General features: G+C 27.7%; 1 protein-coding gene across 8 annotated transcripts in view; it reads left to right on the top strand.

Annotated features, from left to right (window-relative positions):
- LOC142226759 (uncharacterized) overlaps window positions 1-23,962 on the top strand; it is a 323,175-nt gene that overhangs the window by 188,874 nt on the left and 110,339 nt on the right. For all 8 annotated transcript variants that reach the window (XM_075296945.1, XM_075296944.1, XM_075296940.1 and 5 more), the window contains exon 6: window positions 4,594-5,002. In XM_075296945.1, coding sequence (XP_075153060.1) covers window positions 4,594-5,002 — 409 coding nt within the window. The remainder of the gene's footprint in view (window positions 1-4,593; window positions 5,003-23,962) is intronic.

Genomic DNA, 23,962 nt, shown 5'->3' on the forward strand with positions numbered 1-23,962 from the left:
ATGAAGTAATATTTGCGTTGAGTATAAATGTAATTGGAATTTGTCAAAATATTCAAATGACATAGTACTCAATCCAAATACATTAGTATTTGAAGTATATAGTGTTTTCAATTACAGTCGTAATTGAACTGAGTACAATGTTTATAGAATTTTGTAACCTATACAATTACTATCGTAATTGTGTTTATTACGATGTTAATCAATACAATCTTTGTACTACATAATCCATATTAATTTAAGAAAATTATACAAATACACTCTGAAAAAAATTTTATGCATTTTATTATAAAAAAGAAATTCTGAAAATATGTATAATTGAAAATACAGCGAAGTACATGTTTGGTAGAAAAATACAGAATATTCATTATAAACAACGACCATTTTCTTAAGAAGATTCTTAATAGTAATAATAAATGACATTTTATTGTTTGTATTAATTTATTTTTCGTTACGTAGCAACGTCATAAACAGTTTTATCAGGCAATTACGCATTATACTTAAATCAATAACTTTTATACTTGGTCCAATTGAACATAGTAATTGATGTGTTGTGAATTCAATTACCAGTGAATTTTGATATTTTTGCCAGTTTTTCATTCAACCAATTATTTTCATGTTTGACTTAATAAAAATCGTATTTGATATATTTTTTTCATTCAATTATGCCAATAATTGATTTTTATTTTGCTTCAGTTTTTTCTGTGTAGAAATTTGTATCAAAATTTTATTTCTATAAAAAATTTTGTCAAAATTTTATTTCTATAGAAAATGTTGTCCAAATTTTATTCCTACAGAAAATTTTGTCACAATTGTATTTCTATAGAAAATTTTGTCAAAATTTAATTTATATAGAAAGATTTGTCAACATGTTTATTTATATAGAAAATTTTGTCCAAATTTTATTTATATAGAACATTTTATTTCTATAGAAAATTTTATTTTTATAGAAATTTTTGTCAAAATTTTATTTCTATAAAAACTTGTGTCAAAATTTTATTTCTATAGAAAATTTTTTTAAAATTTTATTTCTATATAAAATTTTGTCCAAGTTTAGATATAGCTCCATAGATATAGTTTCCATAGAAAATTTTGTCAAAATTTTATTTCTATAGAAAATTTTGTCAAAATTTTATTTCTATAGAAAATTTTGTCAAAATTGTACTTCTATAGAAAATTTTATCAAAATTTTATTTCTATAAAAAATTTGGTCAATTTTTTTTCAATAGAAAATTTTGTCAAAATTTTATTTCTATAGAAAATTTTGTCAAAATTTTATTTCTTTAGAAAATTGTGCAAAATTTTATTTCTATTAAAAATTTTATCAAAATCTTTTTTCTATAGAACATTTTGTTAAAATTTTATTTCTATAGAACATTTTGTCAAAATTTTATTTCTATAAAAAAATTTGTCTATATTTTATTTCAATAGAAAATTTTGTCAAAATTGTATTTGTATAGAAAAATTTGTCAACATTTAAATTTTGTAAAAATTTTATTTCTATAGAACATTTTGCCAAATTTTATTTCTATAGAAAATTTTGTCAAAATTGTACTTCTATAGAAAATTTTTTCAAAATTGTACTTATATAGAAATTTTTTGTCAACATTTTATATCTAAAGAAAATGTTGTCAAAATGTTATTTCTATAGAAACTTTTTGTTAAAATTTTATTTCTATAGAAAATTTTGTCAAAACTTTATTTCTATAGAAAATTTTGCAAAGTTTTATTTCAATAGAAAATTTTGTCAAAATTTTATTTCTATAGAAAATTTTGTCAAAATTTTATTTCTATAAAAATTTTATATCTAAAGAGAATGTTTTCAAAATTTTATTTCTTTAGAAAATTTTGTCAAAAGAACGTTTTGACAAAATTTTATTTCTATAGAAAATTTTGTCAAAAGAACGTTTTGTCAAAATTTTATTTCTATAGAAAATTTTGTCAAAATTGTACTTCAATAGAAAATTTTGTCAAAATTGTACTTCTATAGAAAATTTTGTCTAAATTTTATTTCTATAGAACATTTTGTCAAAATTTTATTTCTATAGAACATTTGGTCAAAATTTTATTTCTATAAAAAATTTTGTCAACATATTTTATGTGTAGAAAATTTAGCCAAAATTTTATTTCTCTAGAAAATTTCGTCATTTGTTTTTTCTATAGAAAATTTTGTCAAAATTTTGTTTCTATAAAAAATTTTGTCTATATTTTATTTCAGTAGTAAATTTTGTCAAAATTTTATTTCTATAGAAAAATTTGTCAACATTTGAATTTTGTTAAAATTTTATTTTTATAGAACATTTTGTCAAAATTTTATTTCTATAGAAAATTTTGTCAAAATTTTATTTCTATAGAAAATTTTGTCCAAATTTTATTTCTATAGAAAATTGTGCAAAATTTTATTTTATTTTTATAGAACATTTTGTTAAAATTTTATTTCTATAGAAAATTTCGTCAATTTTGTTTTTTATAGAAAATTTTGTTAAAATTTTATTTCTAAAGAAAATGTTGCAAAATTTTATTTTTATAGAATTTTTTTTCACAATTTTATTCCTATAAAACATTTTGTCAAAATTATATTTCTATAGAACATTTTGTCAAAATTTTATTTCTATAGAATTACCACGTTCCTCATCAGCATCCTCTACTTGCAGCAAAACGATCAACCAATTATCAGAATAAATTCAGGCAGTTCAATAAACCCAAGGTGAACCACACTTGAACCTTCCGAAAAAAGGTTTATGATAGCCGGCTGATGCCGAAATAAATTCATACAAACATTTCCCTTTTTCCAAATAAATTTGACAAACATTCTTTTCCTCTGTTTGTTAAGCTACACATGTAGTTTAGTCAATGCATGGGTTTAAGCTGAAATAAAAAAAAACAATAACAATGCTTAAAAAACAAAACCAACAATAACAAAACAAAACGAAAATTTTATTTCTATAGAAAATTTTGTCAAAATTTTATTTCTATAAAAAATTTTGCAAAATTTTATTTCAATAGAAAATTTTGTCAAAATTTTATTTGTATAGAAAATTTTCTCAAAATTTTATTTTTATAGAAAATTTTCTCAAAATTTTATTTCTATACAAACATTTTGTCAAAATTATTTTTCTGACATTTTTGTCAAAATTTTATTTCTATGGAAAATTTTGTCAATTTTATTTTTTTATGAAAATTTTGTAAAAATTTTATTTCTATAGAACATTTTGTGAAAATTTTATTTCTATAGAAAATGTTGTCAACATTTTATTTCTGTGGAAAATTTGTCAAAATTTTATTTCTATAAACAAAACGAATGAAAAATTTATTTCTGTAGAAAATTTCGTAATTTTTTTTTTGGAAATTTTGTCAAAATTTTATTTCTTTAGAAAATTTTGTTTTAGTAGAAAATGTTGTCAAAATTTTATTTCTAAAGAAAAATTTGTGAAAATTTTATTTCTTTAGAAAATTTTGTCAAAATTTTATTTCTGTAGAAAATTTTGTCAAAATTTTATTTCTATAAAAAATTTTGTCCAAATTTTATTTCTATAGAAAATGTGCAAAATTTTATTTCTATAGAAAATTTTGTCAATTTTATTTTTTTATGAAAATTTTGTCAAAATTTTATTTCTATAGAAAATTTTGTCAAAATTTTATTTCTATAGAAAATTTTGAAAAAAATTTTTTTCTTGGCAACCGTGCGCTGGGACCCACCCTGAGCAATATTGTCAAAGACACCATGCCTCTATCCCATCTTCTTCTGGGTGTTGCAAACATACCCTGTTATGCCCTGTTCTGCAGAGTGGCGCAGGGTCTTTCTTATCCGTGTTGTCGCACCTCTCCCATACCCTCGTTGGCACCAAAATTTGCGGATCTGAGGCATTTTAGTATAATACCAAAGATATGTACACACAACAAAAATAAAATTTAAATAGTTTATTCTTTTAAAATATTGCGATAAAATAAAATTAGCAAATAAATTCCACTTCTTCAAAAAACAAAAAAATGAAAGCCTCTGCAACTTACAAATATTTCATCATTTTATGCGACAATTTAACTTGTTTGATATTTAACCATAAATTTCACTTTATACAAAAATTTAAGTTCATATTAAATAAACTCTGATTTATATGTCATAAACAGAACTTTTTTGTGCAGCCTTGGCATTTCTGCGGGAGTCTAAAGATATGACAATGATGACATGGCCAATAAATTGGAAGAACAAATGTCATTTCAATTCAGGCCGCAAATGTTGATTGTATTTTTGTTGTTGGCGTTTTATGCAAGGACAGCTATGGCAAAAGCAACATAAATTGAAAAAAAGCACACACATTTTTTTCTTTCAGACATAAAAAATCACTTTTTGTTGTTTTGCCTTGGAGGACATAAGTCCTGGTATTTATTTTTATTACCCCGTACTTATATTCATACAAATTTTTTTTCTTTTGTTTTATGGTGACTAACAGATATTGGTCCACACACACACATACACCAAAAAAAAGGCCTCCAGCTAGTAATGCGTTATGATTGCCGATTATTCTGTCTTTTTGCTTACGTTTGTGTTTTCTTTTTCTCACATGTTTTTTTTTTCTTTTGGGTTTTTCTTTTCAGAATCCTTAGATGTGGATACCAATGTGACCGAGCCCATATCTTTCAGTTGGGTGCATGCCAATGCCACAGATTCGACTTTCTTTATGCTCTTAATGCATCCCGATTTAGCACCACCCTCTGAACAATTGGGCATGGAAATCGAACAGGATGACAATGAGACAGTTACCGATATCAAACAACGTTTCGGTGAGAAACGTCTATGGGAAATGCAAATCAATGTTACCGATTTGGAAGAATTGGATTTACGTTGCGGCGGTATTGCTCGTCGTCACAATATGTCACATTTGTCTAATGAGACTGTCAATTGTATGATACAACGTTGTACATTTACACTAAATGCACCGGAAATATGTCCTCCAGATTATAAGGAAACGGATAAGATGATATTTTGGATTTACTTTTTATTAAGGTGAGTTTGAGACTGGGAACCTTTTATTTAAATCGTCGAAAATCAACCATCTCGGCGGAGAACCCCATTTACATGCTATAGAAAATTTGCTTTGCATATTTTCAGGCGGTAAAGTTGTTCATTTAAGAAAATGTGATGTGAGAAGAAAAATAATATACAAAATTAATGTAAATATACAAAATTAAAGACACCGATAAAGAGACATCCATAAAATTAATGGGAAAATTTTTCAAAAAATTTTGCACTATAGAAGAATTAATTAACAAATATATACAGCCGTAAGTTCGACCAGGCAGATTCCAATGTACCCTCCACCATGGATTGCGTAGAAAGTTCTACTAAAGACTGCCACCCTGATTAAATATGTATATAAGTTAACTCAATTCTTGATCGGTTCAGTTTATAGATCAGAATGTCATAAACAATATAAACAAGCACGGTAATTAGAGGGCCCAATCTGCAGATCGGTTTATATGGGAGCTATATATATATAATTATGGACATTTGGCTTGATTGTCAAAGGTCGTAGACCAACACTACGCACCGATTGTAAACCGGATCAGACGAAATTTGCTCCTCAAGTCAAATCTGGAGATCGGTGGGGGGGCGATAACTAAAAGTGGTTCCATATGACTTATTTGCAATACTGTCCGACATACACCTGTAACCACTTATTGTGCCAAGTTCCATCTCGAGAGCTTATTTTGTTGGGAATTTAGTGCAATTTCAACAAACGCATGGACGGACGGACACAGCTAAATCGACTCAGTATTTCACTACAGAATGTATATACTTTATGGGGTGTGAGACACGGTTGCTACTCGAGCCAAAAATAATCTACCAAAACTGGAAGAAAATTTATATTTTTATGATCTTTCCTAATGGCGACACTTTATGTGGGAATATATATATATATATATATATATATATATATATATATATATATATATATATATATATATATATATATATATATATATATATATATATATATATATATATATATATATATATATATATATATATATATATATATATATATATATATATATATATATATTCCTTGAATTATAAATGTGTCAAAGTTTTAAATATTTGTAGTTTTCTACTTCTACAAAAACGAATAACTTGCCCGCAATAAAAGGATAGTGTGACCTGAAACAAGAATTAAAAATTTTTAATGTTGACTTCATATTGCCTTTATTTTAGTCAAAATATTCTTTTATTAAAAATTGTATTTCTATAGAGGGTTTTATCAAAATTTTATTCCTAGAGAAATAACAATAGAGTAATAGAAATATAGAAAATTGTATTCTTAAAGAAAAATTTTCCAACATTTTATTCGTAGAGAAAATTTTCCAAAATTTTATTCCTAAAAAGTACTTTGTCAAAATGTTATTCCTACAGAAAATTTTTTTTTATTAATTTTATTCTTATAGAAAATTATGTCAACTTTTTATTTCCAGAAAAAATTTTAATCCTGATTAAATATGTGGGAATATATATATTCCTTGAATTATAAATGTGTCAAAGTTTTAAATATTTGTAGTTTTCTACTTCTACAAAAACGGATAACTTGCCCGCAATAAAAGGATAGTGTGACCTGAAACAATAATTAAAAATTTTTAATGTTGACTTCATATTGGCTTTATTTTAGTCAAAATTTTCTTTTATTAAAAATTTTATTTCTATTGAGGATTTTATCAAAATTTTATTCCTAGAGAAATAATAATAGAACAATAGAAATATAGAAAATTGTATTCTTAAAGAAAAATTTTCCAACATTTTATTCGTAGAGAAAATTTTCCAAAATTTTATTCCTAAAAAGTACTTTGTCAAAATGTTATTCCTACAGAAAATTTTTTCTTTATTAATTTTAATCTTATAGAAAATTTTGTCAACTTTTTATTTCCAGAAAAAATTTTAATCTTAGAGAAAATTTTGATAACATTTTATTCGTAGAGAATTTTGTCAAAATTGTATTCCTAAAGAATTTTTTTTTCAAAATTTTACTCGTATAGAAAATTTATTCCCAGAGAAAATCATGTCAAAACTTTTTTTAATCTAGAGAAAATTATGTCAATAATTTATTGTCACACTTTTGTCAAAATTGTTTTCTTATACAAAATTTTGCCAAATTTTATTTCTTAAAAATAGTTGTCAAAATTTTAATCTCAAAACTAATTTTGCCAATACTTTATTCCAAAAGAAAACGTTGTCGAAATTTTAGTTGTAAAGAAAATTTTGTCAACATTTTATTCTTAAGGTGGGTATTAAGTTCGAGTTTTTCACTAAAGTGAAAACTAAATCAATGAAAAAGGGCATAAGATCATACATATTTGTTGCAGATTTTATTATAACTTGATGGGGAAAAGCGCAAAGCAAGTCTTTACAAAGTTTGTATTTCTTAAAATGGATTATTAAAGAAAAGTTATCGTGAAAAAATTACGATTTTAGCGGCTAAACTCGAAGTTAATACCAACCATTAGAGAAAATATTAATTCCTAGAGAACATTTTGTCTAAATTTTATTCTTATGTTAGAGATTTTTTTTCTTCAAAATTTTATTCATGTATAAAATTTTATCATTTTTTTCCTAGAGAAAGTTTTTTCCAAAGTTTATTTCTTAATTTTTTTTTCTTCAAAATTGTATCTCTTCGTATAATGTCAACATTTTTTTCCTCGAGAAAGTTTTTTCCAAAGTTTATTTCTTAATTTTTTTTTTCAAAATTGTATCTCTTCGAAAATGTTGTCAAAATTTAATTTTTTAAAAATGTCATAATTTTATTGCTTAAAAAATTTTGTCAGGATGTTATTCCTAGAGAATTTTTTTTCAAAATTTTATTTTTAGAGATTTTTTTTATTCCTAAGGAAGATATTGTCAACATTTTAACCCCTAGAATTTTTTTTTAATTTTATTCCTATAGAAAATTTTGTCAGCATTTTATTTCCAGAAAAAATTATGTGAAAAGTTTATTCCTAGATAAAATTTTATTTCTACAAAAATTTTGACCAAATTTTATTTATTAAAAAAATTTTGTTTTTTCCCGGAAAAAATTATGCGAAAATTTTATTGCTCGAAAATTTTTTGTCAAAATATTAGCCCTATAGAATATGATGTCAAAATTTTATTTCTTACAAAATTTTGTCAAAATTTTAGTTTTTGTATGAAATTTATCAAAATTTTATTCCTCGAAATTTTTTTTTTAATTTTATTCCTATAGAAAATTTTGCCAACATTTTATTCCCAGAGAAAATTATGTGAAAAGTTTTTTCCTAGAGAAAATTTTGTCAAAAAGTTAGTCCTATAGAATATCCCAGCAAAAACAAGTATATACGGCCGTAAGTTCGGCCAGGCCGCATCTTATGTACCCTCCACCATGGATTGCGTAAAAGCTTTTACGAAAGACTGCTTTCCACGATCGAAATACTTAGGTTGTGGTATCTTAAAACTTGTTAACATCGTTTTCTAAATTGTGAGTTAGTCCATACGTGGTATATATTAGACAAAAAAGTTATGTATAGTTAAGTCTAAAAATAATTACGAATCGATATGGACTTTTTCCACGATACGTAGAGAGCCAGAATTGAAATATGGGGGTCGCTTATGTGGGGTTGATCTACAATTATGAACTTATATATATATAGATATAGACCAATTTTTTGTGTGATTGGAAATCGATTTATCTGAGGGATATATATAACTATAGACCGATATGAACCTACTTAGGCATGGTTGTTAACGACCACAATGTACCAAATTTCAACTCACTCGGATGACATTTGCTCCTCCAAGAGGCTCCAAAACCAAATCTCGGGATCGGTTTATATGGGACTATATATGATTATGGACTGATATGGACCACTTTTGGCATGGTTGTTAAATATCATATACGATCACCACGTACCAAATTTCAAGCAAATCGGATGAATTTTGCTTCTCCAAAAGCCACCGGAGGTCAAATCTGGGGATCGGTTTATATGGGAGCTATATATAATTATACTAATTATACTACCATATACTAACATCACGTACCAAATTTCAACCGAATGGGAAGAATTTTGCTTTTCCAAGGGGCTCTGGAGGTCAAATCTGGGGATCGGTTTATATGGGGCTATATATATATAGTTATGGACCGATTTCGACCAATTTTTGCACGGGAGTTTGGGGCCATATATTAACACCACGTACCAAATTTCAACTGAATCGGATGAATTTTGGTCTTCCAAGAGGCTCCGGAGGTCAAATCTGGTGATCGGTTTATATGGGGGCTATATATAATTATGGACCGATGTGGACCAATTTTTGCATGTTTTTTAGAGACCATATACTAACACCATGTACCAAATTTCAGCCGGATCGGTTAAAATTTGCTTCTCTTAGAGGCCTCGCAAGCCAAATCAGGGGATCGGTTTATATGGGGGCTATATCTAATTATGGACCGATATGGACCAATTTTTGCATGGTTGTTAAAGACCATATACTAACATAATGGACAAAATTTCAGCCGGATCGGATGAAATTTGCTTCTCTTAGAGGACTCGCAAGCCAAATTTGGGGGTCCGTTTATATGGGGGCTATACGTAAAAGTGGACCGATATGGCCCATTTGCAATATCATCCGATCTACATTAATAGCACCTACTTGTGCCAAGTTTCAAGTCGATAGCTTGTTTCGTTCGGAAGTTAGCCTGATTTCAACAGACGGACGGACGGACGGACATGCTCAGATCGACTCAGAATTTCACCACGACCCAGAATATATATACTTTATGGGGTCTTAGAGCAATATTTCGATGTGTTATAAACGGAATGACAAAGTTAATATACCCCCCATCCTATGGTGGAGGGTATAAAAAGTTTAAATTACCCATTAAAAGTATGAAAAACCCAAGGTTTAAAAAATTGGATTAAAAGAACTTCCTGGTTAGTTAAAATAAAGAACATCATTGGGAGTGCATCTTCTGGAAGTGTTTTTAAAGTTGTGCCTTTGGAAGAACTTCCAATTTTGTTTGCTGGGATGTTGTCAAAATTTTATTTCTACAAAAATTTTGTCAAAATTTTATTTCTACAAAAATTTTGTCAAAATTTTATATCTAAAAAAATTTTGTCAAAATTTTTGTTTCTACAAAAATTTTGTCCAAATTTTATTTGTTACAAAAATTTTGTCCAAATTTTATTTATTACAAAAATTTTGTTAAAATTTTATTTCTACAAAAATTTTATCAAAATTTTATTTCTTCAAAAATTTTGTAGAAACAAAATTTTATTTCTACAAAAATTTTGTCCAAATTTATTTATTACAAAAATTTTGTCCAAATTTATTTATTACAAAAATTTTGTCCAAAATTTTATTTCTACAAAAATTTTGTCAAAATTTTATTTCTACAAAAATTTTGTCCAAAATTTTATTTCTACAAAAATTTTGTCCAAAATTTTATTTCTACAAAAATTTTGTCAAAATTTTATTTCTACAAAAATTTTGTCCAAATTTTATTTCTACAAAAATTTTGTCAAAATTTTATTTCTATAGAATTTTTTGTATACAAAAATGTTGTAAAAATTTTATTTCTACAAAAATTTTGTCCAAAATTTTATTTCTACAAAAATTTTGTCCAAAATTTTATTTCTACAAAAATTTTGTCCAAATTTTATTTCTACAAAAATTTTGTCAAAATTTTATTTCTACAAAAATTTTGTCCAAATTTTTGTTTCTACAAAAAATTTGTCCAAATTTTATTTATTACAAAAATTTTGTTTTTGCCCAGACAAAAATTATGCAGAAATTTTATTCCTAGAAAAAATTTTGTCAAAATGTTTGTCCTAAAGAATATGTTGCCAAAATTTTATTTCTATAAAAATTTTATCCAAATTTTATTTATAAAAAAAATGTAAACAGTTTATTCCTAGAAAAATTTGTCAATACTAAAAGAAAATTTTGTCAAAATTGTATTCGTAGAGAAAATTTTGTCAATATTTTATCAAAGAAAGTTTTCTTAAAATTTTATTCCTAGAGAACATTTTATCAAAATTTTATTCTTAGAGAATTTTTTCAAAATTTTATTTCTATGGAAAATTTTATTCCCAGAGAAAAAAATTATGTCAAATTGTTATTCTTAGAGATTTTTTTTTACAATTTTATAACTATGGAAAATTTTGTCAACATTTTATTACCAGAGAAAATTATGTCAAAATTTTATTCCTAGAGAAAATTTTATTCCTAAATATTTTTTTTTTATTTTATTCATATAGAAAATTTTATCAACATTTTATTCCCCTAGAAAATTATAATCCTAAAGAAAATTTTGTCGAAATGTTAGTCATATAGAATTTGTTGCGACAATTTTATTTCTATAAAAATTTTCTCTAACTTTTATTTATAAACAATTTTATAAACATTTTATTCCTAGAGAGAATTTTGTCAAAATTTTATTCTTAGAGAAAATGTTGTCAAAAATGTATTCGTCGAGAGAATTATGTCAACATTTTATTTCTATACAAAATTTTTGGCAAAATTATATTACTATTGAAAATTTGTGAATTACCTCTTAGTTGAAGGGGAATATTTTGCAATATCTACCAAAACATTAAGAATTCTACCAATCTACCATAGAGTTAAAATTCTATCATTTTTGGTAGAATTCTACCAACTACAATATTTCTACAACCAATATTTCGATGTTTCGATGTTTCGATGATATATGTAATCCCACATCCTATAGTTGAGGGTATAAAAAGGTGGCATAGTGAGCAAAATGGTGGCACAATCATTTAAAAAGTGCTATATTTGGTGGCACAAACTAAAAGGGACATAAAAGTGTCAATAATTGAAAAAGGTGCCACATTTGCAATTAAAATAGTACTTATTGCTAATATAGTATATGGAACCTTTTATATGGGCAGCATTAATACAAGCCACCGGACAACTTAAATTCCCTGAAGACCCTATATTCGTAGGTTCTTACCCCGTTTCTTGAAACTCGATTCAATATTAAATGAAAATTTCCCATTTAACACTCTTCATCCAAACCAACTGTTATACATTTCAAACTTCATTTACCACACTATTGACATCTTCATTTGGTTTAGTGATTTTGATGTCAATATCACTTTGACGTCTTTCGAATTTTACGCATTGTCCTTAAAGTCCTTGTGTCCCGAAAAACGGGAGGATACTTCAATAATCCTGGTTGAATGTTCATTGGCAATTTGAACACATGTTATTCTTTGACATTTGATGTGACTTTAATAAAAACTAATTTTGTAGTGTTTCCAAATCTCCTCTGGATTCCGTTTGTGATATTTGAGAGGTGTTTGGTTGTTGTGACCTGTGTTAGGAAAACTGGTAACGAGGGTCGTAACCAAAATTTTAGGGACAAATATTCGATTTCTGAATAACGATGGAAATTTTTGGCAGATTTTAGAATATTGTGACGTTATAATCCAAACAATTTTCGAAAAAATAATAAATTTCAACTACAAAAAATAAAATAAGTGAAACTTAGAGCAATTTAATTTCGATTTTTTTGTGTAGTGCCAACCTTACTTTCAAAAATGCCCCAGGCGCAAAAGTATTTACTTTAAGGAAAATTTTTCTTATTACATAGACATAAGACAATGTCAAACTTTTCGCCTTATATCCTTTAAAAAGGACGTCTTACAATATGTCCTCCAAATTAAAATGAAAAGGATAAGATGAATTTACTTTTTATAGAATTTAAAAAAATCCTTACTTTAAGGAAAATCTCCCTTTTTTTACAGACATTCGACTCTGTCAAACTTTTTGCCTTATATCCTTGCAAAAAAACGTCCTATTTGGTTTTTTTTTTTTGACTACCATCAGATGTCCTCATACTTTCATGTGTCATGTATTTTGTAAAGGTGTGTCGAATTTGTAACTGAAGTTCTTTTGTTTTCTGTTATTTTTTGCTTTTGTTATACCCACCACCATAGAATGGTGACGGGGGTATAATAAGTTTGTCATTCCGTTTGTAACACATCGAAATATCGATTTCCGACTATATAAAGTATATATATTCTTGATCAGGGAGAAATTCTAAGACGATATAACGATGTCCGTCTGTCCGTCTGTCTGTCTGTCTGTCTGTCTGTCTGTCTGTTGTAATCACGCTACAGTCTTCAATAATGAAGCAATCGTGCTGAAATTTTGCACAAACTCGTCTTTTGTCTGCAGGCAGGTCAAGTTCGAAGATGGGCTATATCGGTCCAGGTTTTGATATAGTCCCCATATAAACCGACCTCCCGATTTGGGGTCGTGGGCTTATAGAAATCGTAGTTTTTATCCAATTTGCCTGAAATTGGAAATCTAGAGGTATTTTATGACCATAAAGAGGTGTGCCAAAAATGGTGCGTATCGGTCCATATTTTGGTATAGCCCCCATATAGACCGATCTCCCGATTTTACTTCTTGGGCTTATAGAAACCGCAGTTTTTATCCAATTTGCCTGAAATTTGAAATCTAGAGGTATTTTATGACCACAAAGAGGTGTGCCAAAAATGGTGCGTATCGGTCCATATTTTGGTATAGCCCCCATATAGACCGATTTCCCGATTTTATTTCTTGGGCTTATAGAAACAGCAGTTTTTATCCAATTTGCCTGAAATTTGAAATCTAGAGGTATTTTATGACCATAAAGAGGTGTGCCAAAAATGGTGAGTATCGGTCCATGTTTTGGTATAGCCCCCATATAGACCGATCTCCCGATTTTACTTCTTGGGCTTATAGAAACCGCAGTTTTTATTCAATTTATCTGAAATTGGAAATCTAGAGGTATTGTAAGACCACAAATGCGTGTGCCAAAAATTGTGAGTATCGATCCATATTTTGGTATAGCCCCCATATAGACCGATCTCCCGATTTTACTTCTTGGGCTTATAGAAATCGTAGTTTTTATCCAATTTGCATGAAATTGGAAATCTAGATGTATTTTCGGGTCATAAAGAGGTGTGCCGAAAATGGTGAGTATCGGTCCATATTTTGGTATAGCCCCCATATAGACCGATCTCCCGATTTTACTTCTTGGGCTTATAGAAACCGCAGTTTTTATCCAATTTATCTGAATTTGGAAATCAAAAGGTACTTAGGACCATAAATAGGTGTGCCGAAAATGATGAGTATCGGTCCATATTTTGGTATAGCCCCCATATAGACCGATTTCCCTATTTTACTTCTTGGGCTTCTAGAATCCAAAGTTTTTATCCAATTTGCCTGAAATTGGAAATCTAGAGGTATTTTCGGGCCATAAAGAGGTGTGCCGAAAACGGTGAGTATCGGTCCATATTTTAGTATAGCCCCCATAAGAATGATTTCCAGATTTAACTCCTTGGGTTTCTAGAAACCGTAGTTTTTATCTGATTTGCCTGAAATTGTAAATATTCTGGTATTTGAGGCACAGAAAAACGTGTATCGGATTAAGTTTTTATCGGTCCATTTGGTAATGCCTCCATATAGACCGACTTCACTTCTTGAGGGTGTAGAAGGCGCACTGATCATGAAAATTGCTTGAAACTTAAGATTTCAAATCAAGACGTTATTTTATAAGTTTCTTGCACACTTACAAGAGATGTTAATGATTCCTCTAAAACTCAAACAAAAATTGTTCTTATAAATCCAGAACCTGATATAGTCCTCATAGGTGAAATCTTTAAATTTATCTTCCGGAAGTGTCCTCAAGCCCTTCTGAAATTTCAAAGGAAACCCTAATAGTTGATTCATGGTGGTGGGTATTTAAGATTCGGCCCGGCCGAACTTACTGCTGTATATACTTGTTTTGTCATACGTTTGGCCATACTGTCACACTATACTTACCTACGTACAAATTTGATGGGATTTGGTTAAAAAAATCTATGGCATTTTGTATGTTCGACATTTGTGTAGAACAACTCCCTGGATATCATTTATCAATAGTCGGGAAATGTGTGAGAGAGCTGTTGAGAGTCCTGTGACATTAAGGATATTTCAAATATTTCGTTGTTTGGCATAGCATAGAGACATACATGGACTACGCATTCAAATGCATGGTCATACATATAAGTACCCTTATACGGGTATGTGGTTATGACCCAGTAGCGGATTGGGGTTAGTTCATCAATAGGTTGGCCCTGTTTTGGTACACACTGAACAAAAAATAGTGTGTCCTTTAAATGCGAATGACAGTTTTTCATAGCATATAAAACACATATCCCTTTTTTCCTTGTCAAAAATTCGATAAACGTTTCAATTCAGTCATTATACCCTAAACCACATATTTTTTCAAAATTTTATTGCTAGAGAAAATTTTGTCAAAATTTTATTTCTATCAAAAATTTGGCCAAAAATTTTGTTTTTATAGAAAATTTTGTCAACACTTTATTTCAATAGAAAAATTTGTCAAAATTTTAATTCCATAAAAAATTTTGTCAAAAATTTATATCTATAGAACATTTTGTTAAAATTTTATTTCTATAGAAAATTTTGTCAAAAATGTATTTATATAGAAAATTTGATCTACAAATAAAAAGAAATATTGATTTAGACCCCATAACACTGATACTGATCGGGTCAAAATCACCTACTGAGTATTTTTGTCCATTCGTCCGTCCAAAATTTTATTTCTACAGAAAATTTTGTTTCTCTAGAAAAATGTGTTAAATTTTTGTTTCTATAGAAAATTTTGTCAAAATTTTGTTTCTGTAGAAAATTTTGTCAATATTTTGTTTCTATAGAAAATTTTGTCGAAATTTTATTTCTATAGCAAATTTTGTCAAAATTTTATTTCTATAGAAGATTTCGTCAAAACTTTATTTCTGTAGAATATTTTGTCAAAATTTTATTTCTATAGAAAACTTTGTCAAAATTTTGTTGCTATAAAAAATTTTGTTAAGAGTTTATTTCATATATCAGAAGAAAAAAACAAGTATATACGGCCGTAAGTTCGGCAAGGCCGAAGCTTATGTACCCTCCATCATGGATTGCGTAGAAACTTCTTCTAAACACTGCCATCCACAATCGTATTACTTAAGTTGCGGTAACGCTTGCCGATGGCAAGGTATCTTAAAACCTCCTAACACCATCTTCTAAATTGTATGTAAGTCCATACGTGGTATATATTAAATCAAAAAAGACCATGATTATGAACCGATATGGACCAATGTTTGTGTGATTGAACCAATTTTGGTATGGTTGTTAGCGACCATATACTAACAACACGTTCCTAATTTGAACCAGATCGGATGAATTTTGCTCCTCCAAGAGGCTCCGGAGGTCAAATCTGGAGAACGTTTTATATGGGGGCTATATATAATTATGGACTGATATGGACCAATTCTGGCACGGTTATTAGAGACAATATACTACCACCATTTTCCAAATTTCAACCGGATCGGATGAAATTTGCTTCTCTTGGAGACTTCGCGAGCCAAATCTGGGGATCGGCTTATATGGGGGCTATATATAATTATGAACCGATGTGGACCAATTTTTGCATGGTTGTTAGAGACCATATACCAACATCATGTACCTAATTTCAGCCGGATCGGATGCAATTTGCTTCTCTTTGAGGCTTCGCAAGCCAAATCTGGAGATCGGTTTATATGGGGGCTATATATAATTATGGACCGTTGTGAACCAATTTTTGCATGGTTATTAGAGACCATATACCAAATTTCAGCCGGATCGGATGAAATATGCTTCTGTTAGAGGCTCCACAAGCCAAATCTGAGGGTTCCTTTATATGGGGGCTATACGTAAAAGTGGACCTATATGGCCCATTTTAAATTTTTGCATGGTTATGGTTTCAGGCGGATCGGATGAAATTTGCTTCTCTTTGAGGCTCCGCAACCCAAATCTGGGGATCGGTTTATATGGGCGCTATATATAATTATGGACCGATGTGGACCAATTTTTGCACGGTTGTTAGGGACCATATACCAACACCATGTTCCAAATTTCAGCCGGATCGGATGAAATATGCTTCTCTTAGAGGCTCCACAAGCCAAATCTTGGGATCGGTTTATATGGGGGCTATATATAATTAAGGACCGATATGGACCAATTTTTGCATGGTTGTTAGAGACCAAATACCAACATCATGTACCTAATTTCAGCCGGATCGGATGCAATTTGCTTCTCTTTGAGGCTTCGCAAGCCTAATCTGGAGATCGGTTTATATGGGGGCTATATATAATTATGGACCGTTGTGAACCAATTTTTGCATGGTTGTTAGAGACCATATACCAACACCATATACCAAATTTCAGCCGGATCGGATGAAATATGCTTCTGTTAGAGGCTCCACAAGCCAAATCTGAGGGTTCCTTTATATGGGGGCTATACGTAAAAGTGGACCTATATGGCCCATTTTCAATACCATCCGACCTACATCGATAAAAACTACTTGTGCCAAGTTTCAAGTCGATAGCTTGTTTCGTTCGGAAGTTAGCGTGGTTTCAACAGACGGACGGACGGACGGACATGCTCAGATCGACTCAGAATTTCACCACGACCCAGAATATATACTTTATGGGGTCTTAGAGCAATATTTCGATGTGTTACAAACCGAATGACAAAGTTAATATACCCCCCATCCTATGGTGGTGGGTATAAAAATACACTAAAAAATATCGTTTCCAGGAATGAGCCAAAATACCACAGAGCTACTTTCGATCTACGTGTAGAGAGTGATGTCTTTATCTGCCGTCTGCAGTTCATAATTCTTTCCTACGGTAGCCAATTTGAACAAATCTAAACCGATTCCAATCTTTAATGTTATTTCCGACATTATTGCGTATGAAAGCTAAAATTAAAAAAATAAACAAATTAAGCGTTTTACTTTATTGGATTATTTATCAGCCATCCTATACATACATATGTCCGAATGTCTGTCGGTCTGTTTTTCTAGTTTACTTGCCAAAGAGATGCTTAGATCGACTCAGAATTTCACCACGACCCAGAATATATACTTTATGGGGTCTTAGAGCAATATTTCGATGTGTTACAAACGGAATGACAAAGTTAATATACCCCCATCCTATGATGGAGGGTATAACAATAAACAAAATTATTTTTTTAGAAAATTTTGTCAAAAATTTATTTCTATAGAAAATTTTGTCAAAAATTTATTTCTATAGAAAAATTTGTCAAAATTTTATTTTTATAAAAAATTTTGTCAAAATTTTATTTCTATAGAAAATTTTGTGAAAATTTTATTTCTATAGAAAATTTTCTAAAAATTTAAAATTTCTATAGATAATGATATCAAAATGTTATTTCTATAAAAAATTTTGTCAAAATTTTATTTCTATAAAAAATTTTGTCAAAATTTTATTTCTATAAAAAATTTTGTCAAAATGTTATTTGTATAGAAATTTTATTTCTATGGAAAATTTTGCTAAAATTTTATTTTATGTATCAAAACAAACCAACAATAAAAAAATCATTTCTTTAGAAAATTTTATTTCTTTACAAAGTTTTGTCAAAATTTTATTTCTATAGAAAATTTTGTCAACATTTTATTTCCATAGAAAATTTTGTCCAAATTTTATTTTATAGAAAATTTTGTCAAAATTTTATTTTATAGAAAATTTTGTCAACATTTTGTTTTTATAGAAAAATGTGTCAAAATTTTGTTTCTATAGAACATTTTGTCAAAATTTTATTTTTATAGAAAATTTTGTTAATAGTTTATTTCATATATCAGAAAAAGACAACAATAAACAAAATTATTTCTTTAGAAAATTTTGTCAAAATTTTATTTTTTTAGAAAATTTTGTCAAAATTTTATTTCTGCAGAAAATTTTGTCAAAATATTGTTTCGATAAAAAATTTTATTTCCATAGAAAATTTTGTAAAAATGTTATTTCTATAGAAAATTTTGTCAAAGTTTTATTTCTATAGAAAAATTTGTCAAAATTTTTTTTTTATAATAAATTTTGTCAAATTTTATTTCTATAGAAAATTTTGTGAAAATTTTATTTCTATAGAAAATTTTGTCAAAATTTTATTTCTATAGAAAATTTTGTGAAAATTTTATTTCTATAGAAAATTTTGTGAAAATTTTATTTCTATAGAAAATTTTGTTAAGAGTTTATTTTATATATCAGAAAAAAAACAGCAGTAAACAAAATTATTTCTTTAGAAAATTTTGTCAAAATTTTATTTCTTTAGAAAATTTTGCCAAAAATTTTATTGTGTCAAACGTTTTTTGTTAAAATTTTATTTCTATAGAATATTTTGTCAAAATTTTATTTCAATAGAAAATTTTGGCAAAATTTTATTTCTATAGAAAATTATGTCAAAATTTTATTTCTATAGAAAATTTTGTCAACATTTTATTTCTATAGAAAATTTTGTTAAAATTTTATTTATATAGAAAGTTTTGTAAAAATTTTTTTTCTATAGAAAATTTGTGATTTATCTCTTATTTAGAGATAAATTATTTGCAAAATCTACCAAAACATCAAGAATTCTACCAAACTTTAAAAATAAACCAGATTTGGTAGAATCTTTCAACTGCGATAATTTCTACTTGAAGGCGAGTCTGAATTTGGAAATGTAATGTGTCATTAATACATCTGATGGCACATGAAGAAAGAAAGAAATTGGTTTCCTATTATCAAATTCGCGAAACAAAAATTTAAAAGAGATCTGTGTCTTAAAGGTAGCCTCACTTCTCAATTTTCCGTTTCATTGGCTGGGACATTTTGGAGAGTAAGGTTGGCAGGAAAAAATACCAAAGTGGCGATCACGTGTTGCCGGAAATGGGCTAATATACAGCAAAGACACTTTCACCCAGCATGTGATGGTTTTGTCGGCCGTTCGTAGGTCATAATTCGTTGAACATGTATCCAATTCGAACAAATCTAAAATGATTCTAAAATTTGATTTTATTTTCGATATTCTCTTCTTTTGTACAATAAAATTAACAAATAAGCACCTTTGCTTTTATACATCAGCAATCTTGTAGGCCCCATGAACATGAAAATAGAAGTAAATTTTTCTATTTTAATTTTCCTACTCATTCGAGTACACTGAAACAAAAAGGTGAACTAGACAGCCTAATATACCATTGCCGAAAATTAAATTTTAGTTCAATTTTCTCAAATGTGAGAAAATTTTTCTTATTTTATTATTTTTTGAATGACATGAACTAAAATTGAGAAAAAAATATACAAATAAGGTACACAATTTTACTAGTTATGAAAATAGTTCATACTTTCCTAAAATGGATGAAATTTCCTTAATTTGAGCTCATAAAATTCTCATATGAGACATTTTTTCTTATATTCTGTATGTCTTGAACTTCACATAGCGCCAAAGACATTTTAAGAGTTTTCAATTCCAATTTTTTTTTTCAAAAATATTAAACTTTAAGCAGAAAAATATATTATTTTTAATCAATTTTCTTCAATTTCAAAAAAATAATTAACTTACTTGTATAATATTGCAAAGCACGATATTGTGTCATTTCTAAGTCCTCGCAATGACACCTCATGTAAAAAATATACGAAGTTGGGATAGAACAAATAGGCTACACTACTGTAAAATCAACTAGAGTTGATCAGGCCGTGTAAGCATTATTCATTGCCGCTGGGCAGAGAGTGTGAGTGTGCGTTTGTGAATGCGAATGTATTTGAATCCTTATGTGTTTTGTTGTATTCCATTTCAAATGTGTGATAAATTACAGATTTACCATAGTCTCATTGTTTAAGCAAATAAGATAGCAAATTAAGCGTAAATGACTGTTATAATTCATGTGTTAATATTATGCCAAATGTCCTAGGTCCAAGGATTTCGAACATAAACACATACCCAATTTATTGTCTCGTTTTTATGTTGTTGTTGTTGTTTTTTTTTTTTTTTTGGGTTACTTAGTGTAGAGGCGTGGTGAGGGATTTGGTAGATTTTATTAACAATTAATTGGTACAAATAAAATATTACATCTATTACTCAAATTGGGATGTTAATGTCCTTTAAGATTGATCTAGATATCCCCTAGATGTCTATTGATATCAAAAAGGATTTGCAAAAATGGATGATAGTATTAGAGATTGGGACGTGTGTGTAATAAAACAACTAAGATGTGTTTTTTTGACATTGAGGATTTTTAAAGCAGCAATGTTTTCATGAAATTTTAGTTAGCAATCTTCAATTGACGATTCGCTTTAAAAGTTTTTATTCATTTTGGTTTTAAAAAATGAAATTGCATTCAACTATGTGGGAATTTTGTAAAGCCTTTGTCAGCCAAACATAAGTAGTGTGGGTATAACAAAAGGGATAAACTTGGACTTTTAAATTTTACAAGCGGGAAGCTCCAGTCATCGTTGGTGAAGTTACGACTAGTGAACTGCAGATGTGCGGTAATTTTTTTAATCGTCTTCTCGTCCGAGGGTGATAAGTGACGAGAAGAGTCATATATCGGATTGTTAGTCTCCAATTTAACGACACACCAACATTTGAATCAGTCGATGCTACGCAAGTTATTAACGAAGTCAATGGCAACTAAGGCACTTAGCAAAATTGGAATTTCAAAGCGGAGTCTTTAGCAAGTTCATTACCTGACGATACTTCTCTGCTTATCCCTGGAATCATAACATCCAATGTCTGGAAAATGGGAACAGTGATTCTGCCTGCAAAGTGGTTGGAAGTTCAAGACGTTTAGAATGACAAGTAGAGTTTTCCAGAACAAAGTTCTATCTCCGGAATTAGTTAACCACATCCAACCATTTATCTGTTCCATCAACGCAAGACATCGCATGTATACGATTCAGGCAGTTTATCGTTGACGTCTGCCACCTTTTTAGGTCGTTTGTTCCTAGGGATTCTAATTAGGTCTGGCTCTATACCTAACCTAGTCTCCATAAATACTCCCAGAGTTAGCACTCTCCTTTTCAACTAACTTTGAATTTCCGATTAATCAATATTGGCCAACATCACAAAGCGTATTTCTAAAATAACAAAATGTGAAACGTGAAATGTGATTTTTTTACCGCCACACTGAGGAACAGAGTATTATAAGATAGTGTATATATTTGAAACGCCCAGAAGGAGACAAAATAAACTCATGGTGTCTTTAGCAATATTGCTTAGATCCGCCCCCTGAGCCGGTTGCCATACTTGGTAGAATTCTACAAAAAATTTTAATTTTTCTACTGTTTTGTATATTGGTAGAATTTTTGATTTTGGTGGATTTTGAAAAGAGATAATTCTTCATACATTTTCTATTGAAATAAACTTTTGACAACATTTTCTGTAGAGATAAAATTTGCCAAATCCTCTACGGAAATAAAATTTTGGCAAAATGTTCTATAGAAATAATAAAAAAGAAAACATTTTTATAGAAATAAAATTTTGACAATAAATACAGAAAAAAAATTCTATAGAAATAAAATATAGAAAAATTTTTCTATAGAAATAAAATTTTGACAAATTTTCGCAGAAATTAAATTATGACACAATTTTCTATAGAAATACAATTTTGAAAAAATTTTCTATAGAAATAAAATTTTGACAATGTTTTCTATAGAAATAAAATTTTGACACAATTTTCTATAGAAATACAATTTTCACAAATTTTTCTAAAGAAATAAAATTTTGACAAAATTTTCTATAAAAAAAAATTTGACAAAATTTTCTATAAAATAAAATTTTGACAACAAATTTTTCTATAGAAATAAAATTTTGACAAAATTTTCTATAGAAATAAAATTTTGAAAAATTTTCGCAGGAATTAAATTTTGCAAAAAATTTCTGTATAAATAAAATTTTGACAAAATTTTCTATAGAAATAAAATTTCGATAAAAATTTCTACAGAAATAAAATTTTGAAAAAATTTTCTATAGGAATAAAATATAGAAAAAATGTTGCTATAGAAATAAAATTTTGACAAAATTTTCTATAGAAATAAAAGTTTGACAAAATTTTCTATAGAAATAAAATTTTTGACAAAATTTTCTGTAGAAAAAAAATTTTGACAAAATTTTCTATAGAAATAAAATTTCGTAAAAATTTTCTATAGATATAAAATTTTGAAAAAGTTTTCTGTAGAAATAAAATTTTGGCAAAATTTTCTATAGAAATAAAATTTTGACAATAAATATAGAAAAAAAAATTGTATAGAAATAAAAAATAGAAAAATTTTTCTATAGAAATAAAATGTTGACTAGATTTTCTGTAAAAATAAAATTTTGACAACATTTTCTATAGAAATAAAATTTTGACAAAATTTTCTATAGAAATAAAATTCTGACAAAACTTTCTATAGAAATAAAATTTTGACAAATTTTCGCAGAAATAAAATTATGACAAAATTTTCTATAGAAATACAATTTTGACAAAATTTTCGCACAAATGCAGTTTTGAAAAAATTATCTATAGAAATAAAATTTTTACAAAATTTTCGCAGAAATAAAATTTGTACAAAATTTTCTGCAGAAAAAAATTGTGAAAAAAATTTATATAGAAATAAAATTTTGCAAAATAAGATTTGTTTTAGAAAATCTAAAAAAATTGTCTAAATTGGTCTACATTAAAATATACGTATACATACAAGACAATAGTCTTTAAATAGAAAAATAGAAAACATTTTCTATAGAAATAAAATTTTGACAAAATTTTCTGTAGAAATAAAATTTTGAAAAAATTTTCTGTAGAAATAAAATTTTTACAAAATTTTCTATAGAAATATAATTTCGTAAAAATTTTCCATAGAAATAAATTTTTGACAAAATTTTCTATAGAAATAAAATTTTGAAAAAGTTTTCTGTAGAAATAAAATTTTGGCAAAATTTTCTATAGAAATAAAATTTTGACAACATTTTCTATAGAAATAAAATTTTGACAAAATTTTCTATAGAAATAAAATTTTGACAAAATTTTCTATAGAAATAAAATTTGGACAAAATTTTCAATAGAAATGAAATTTTTACAAAATTTTCTATAGAAATAAAATTTTGAAAAAATTT

This window comes from Haematobia irritans, chromosome 2 (genome assembly GCF_050003625.1).
Source record: "Haematobia irritans isolate KBUSLIRL chromosome 2, ASM5000362v1, whole genome shotgun sequence".
Classification (NCBI taxonomy): Eukaryota; Metazoa; Arthropoda; class Insecta; order Diptera; family Muscidae; genus Haematobia; species Haematobia irritans.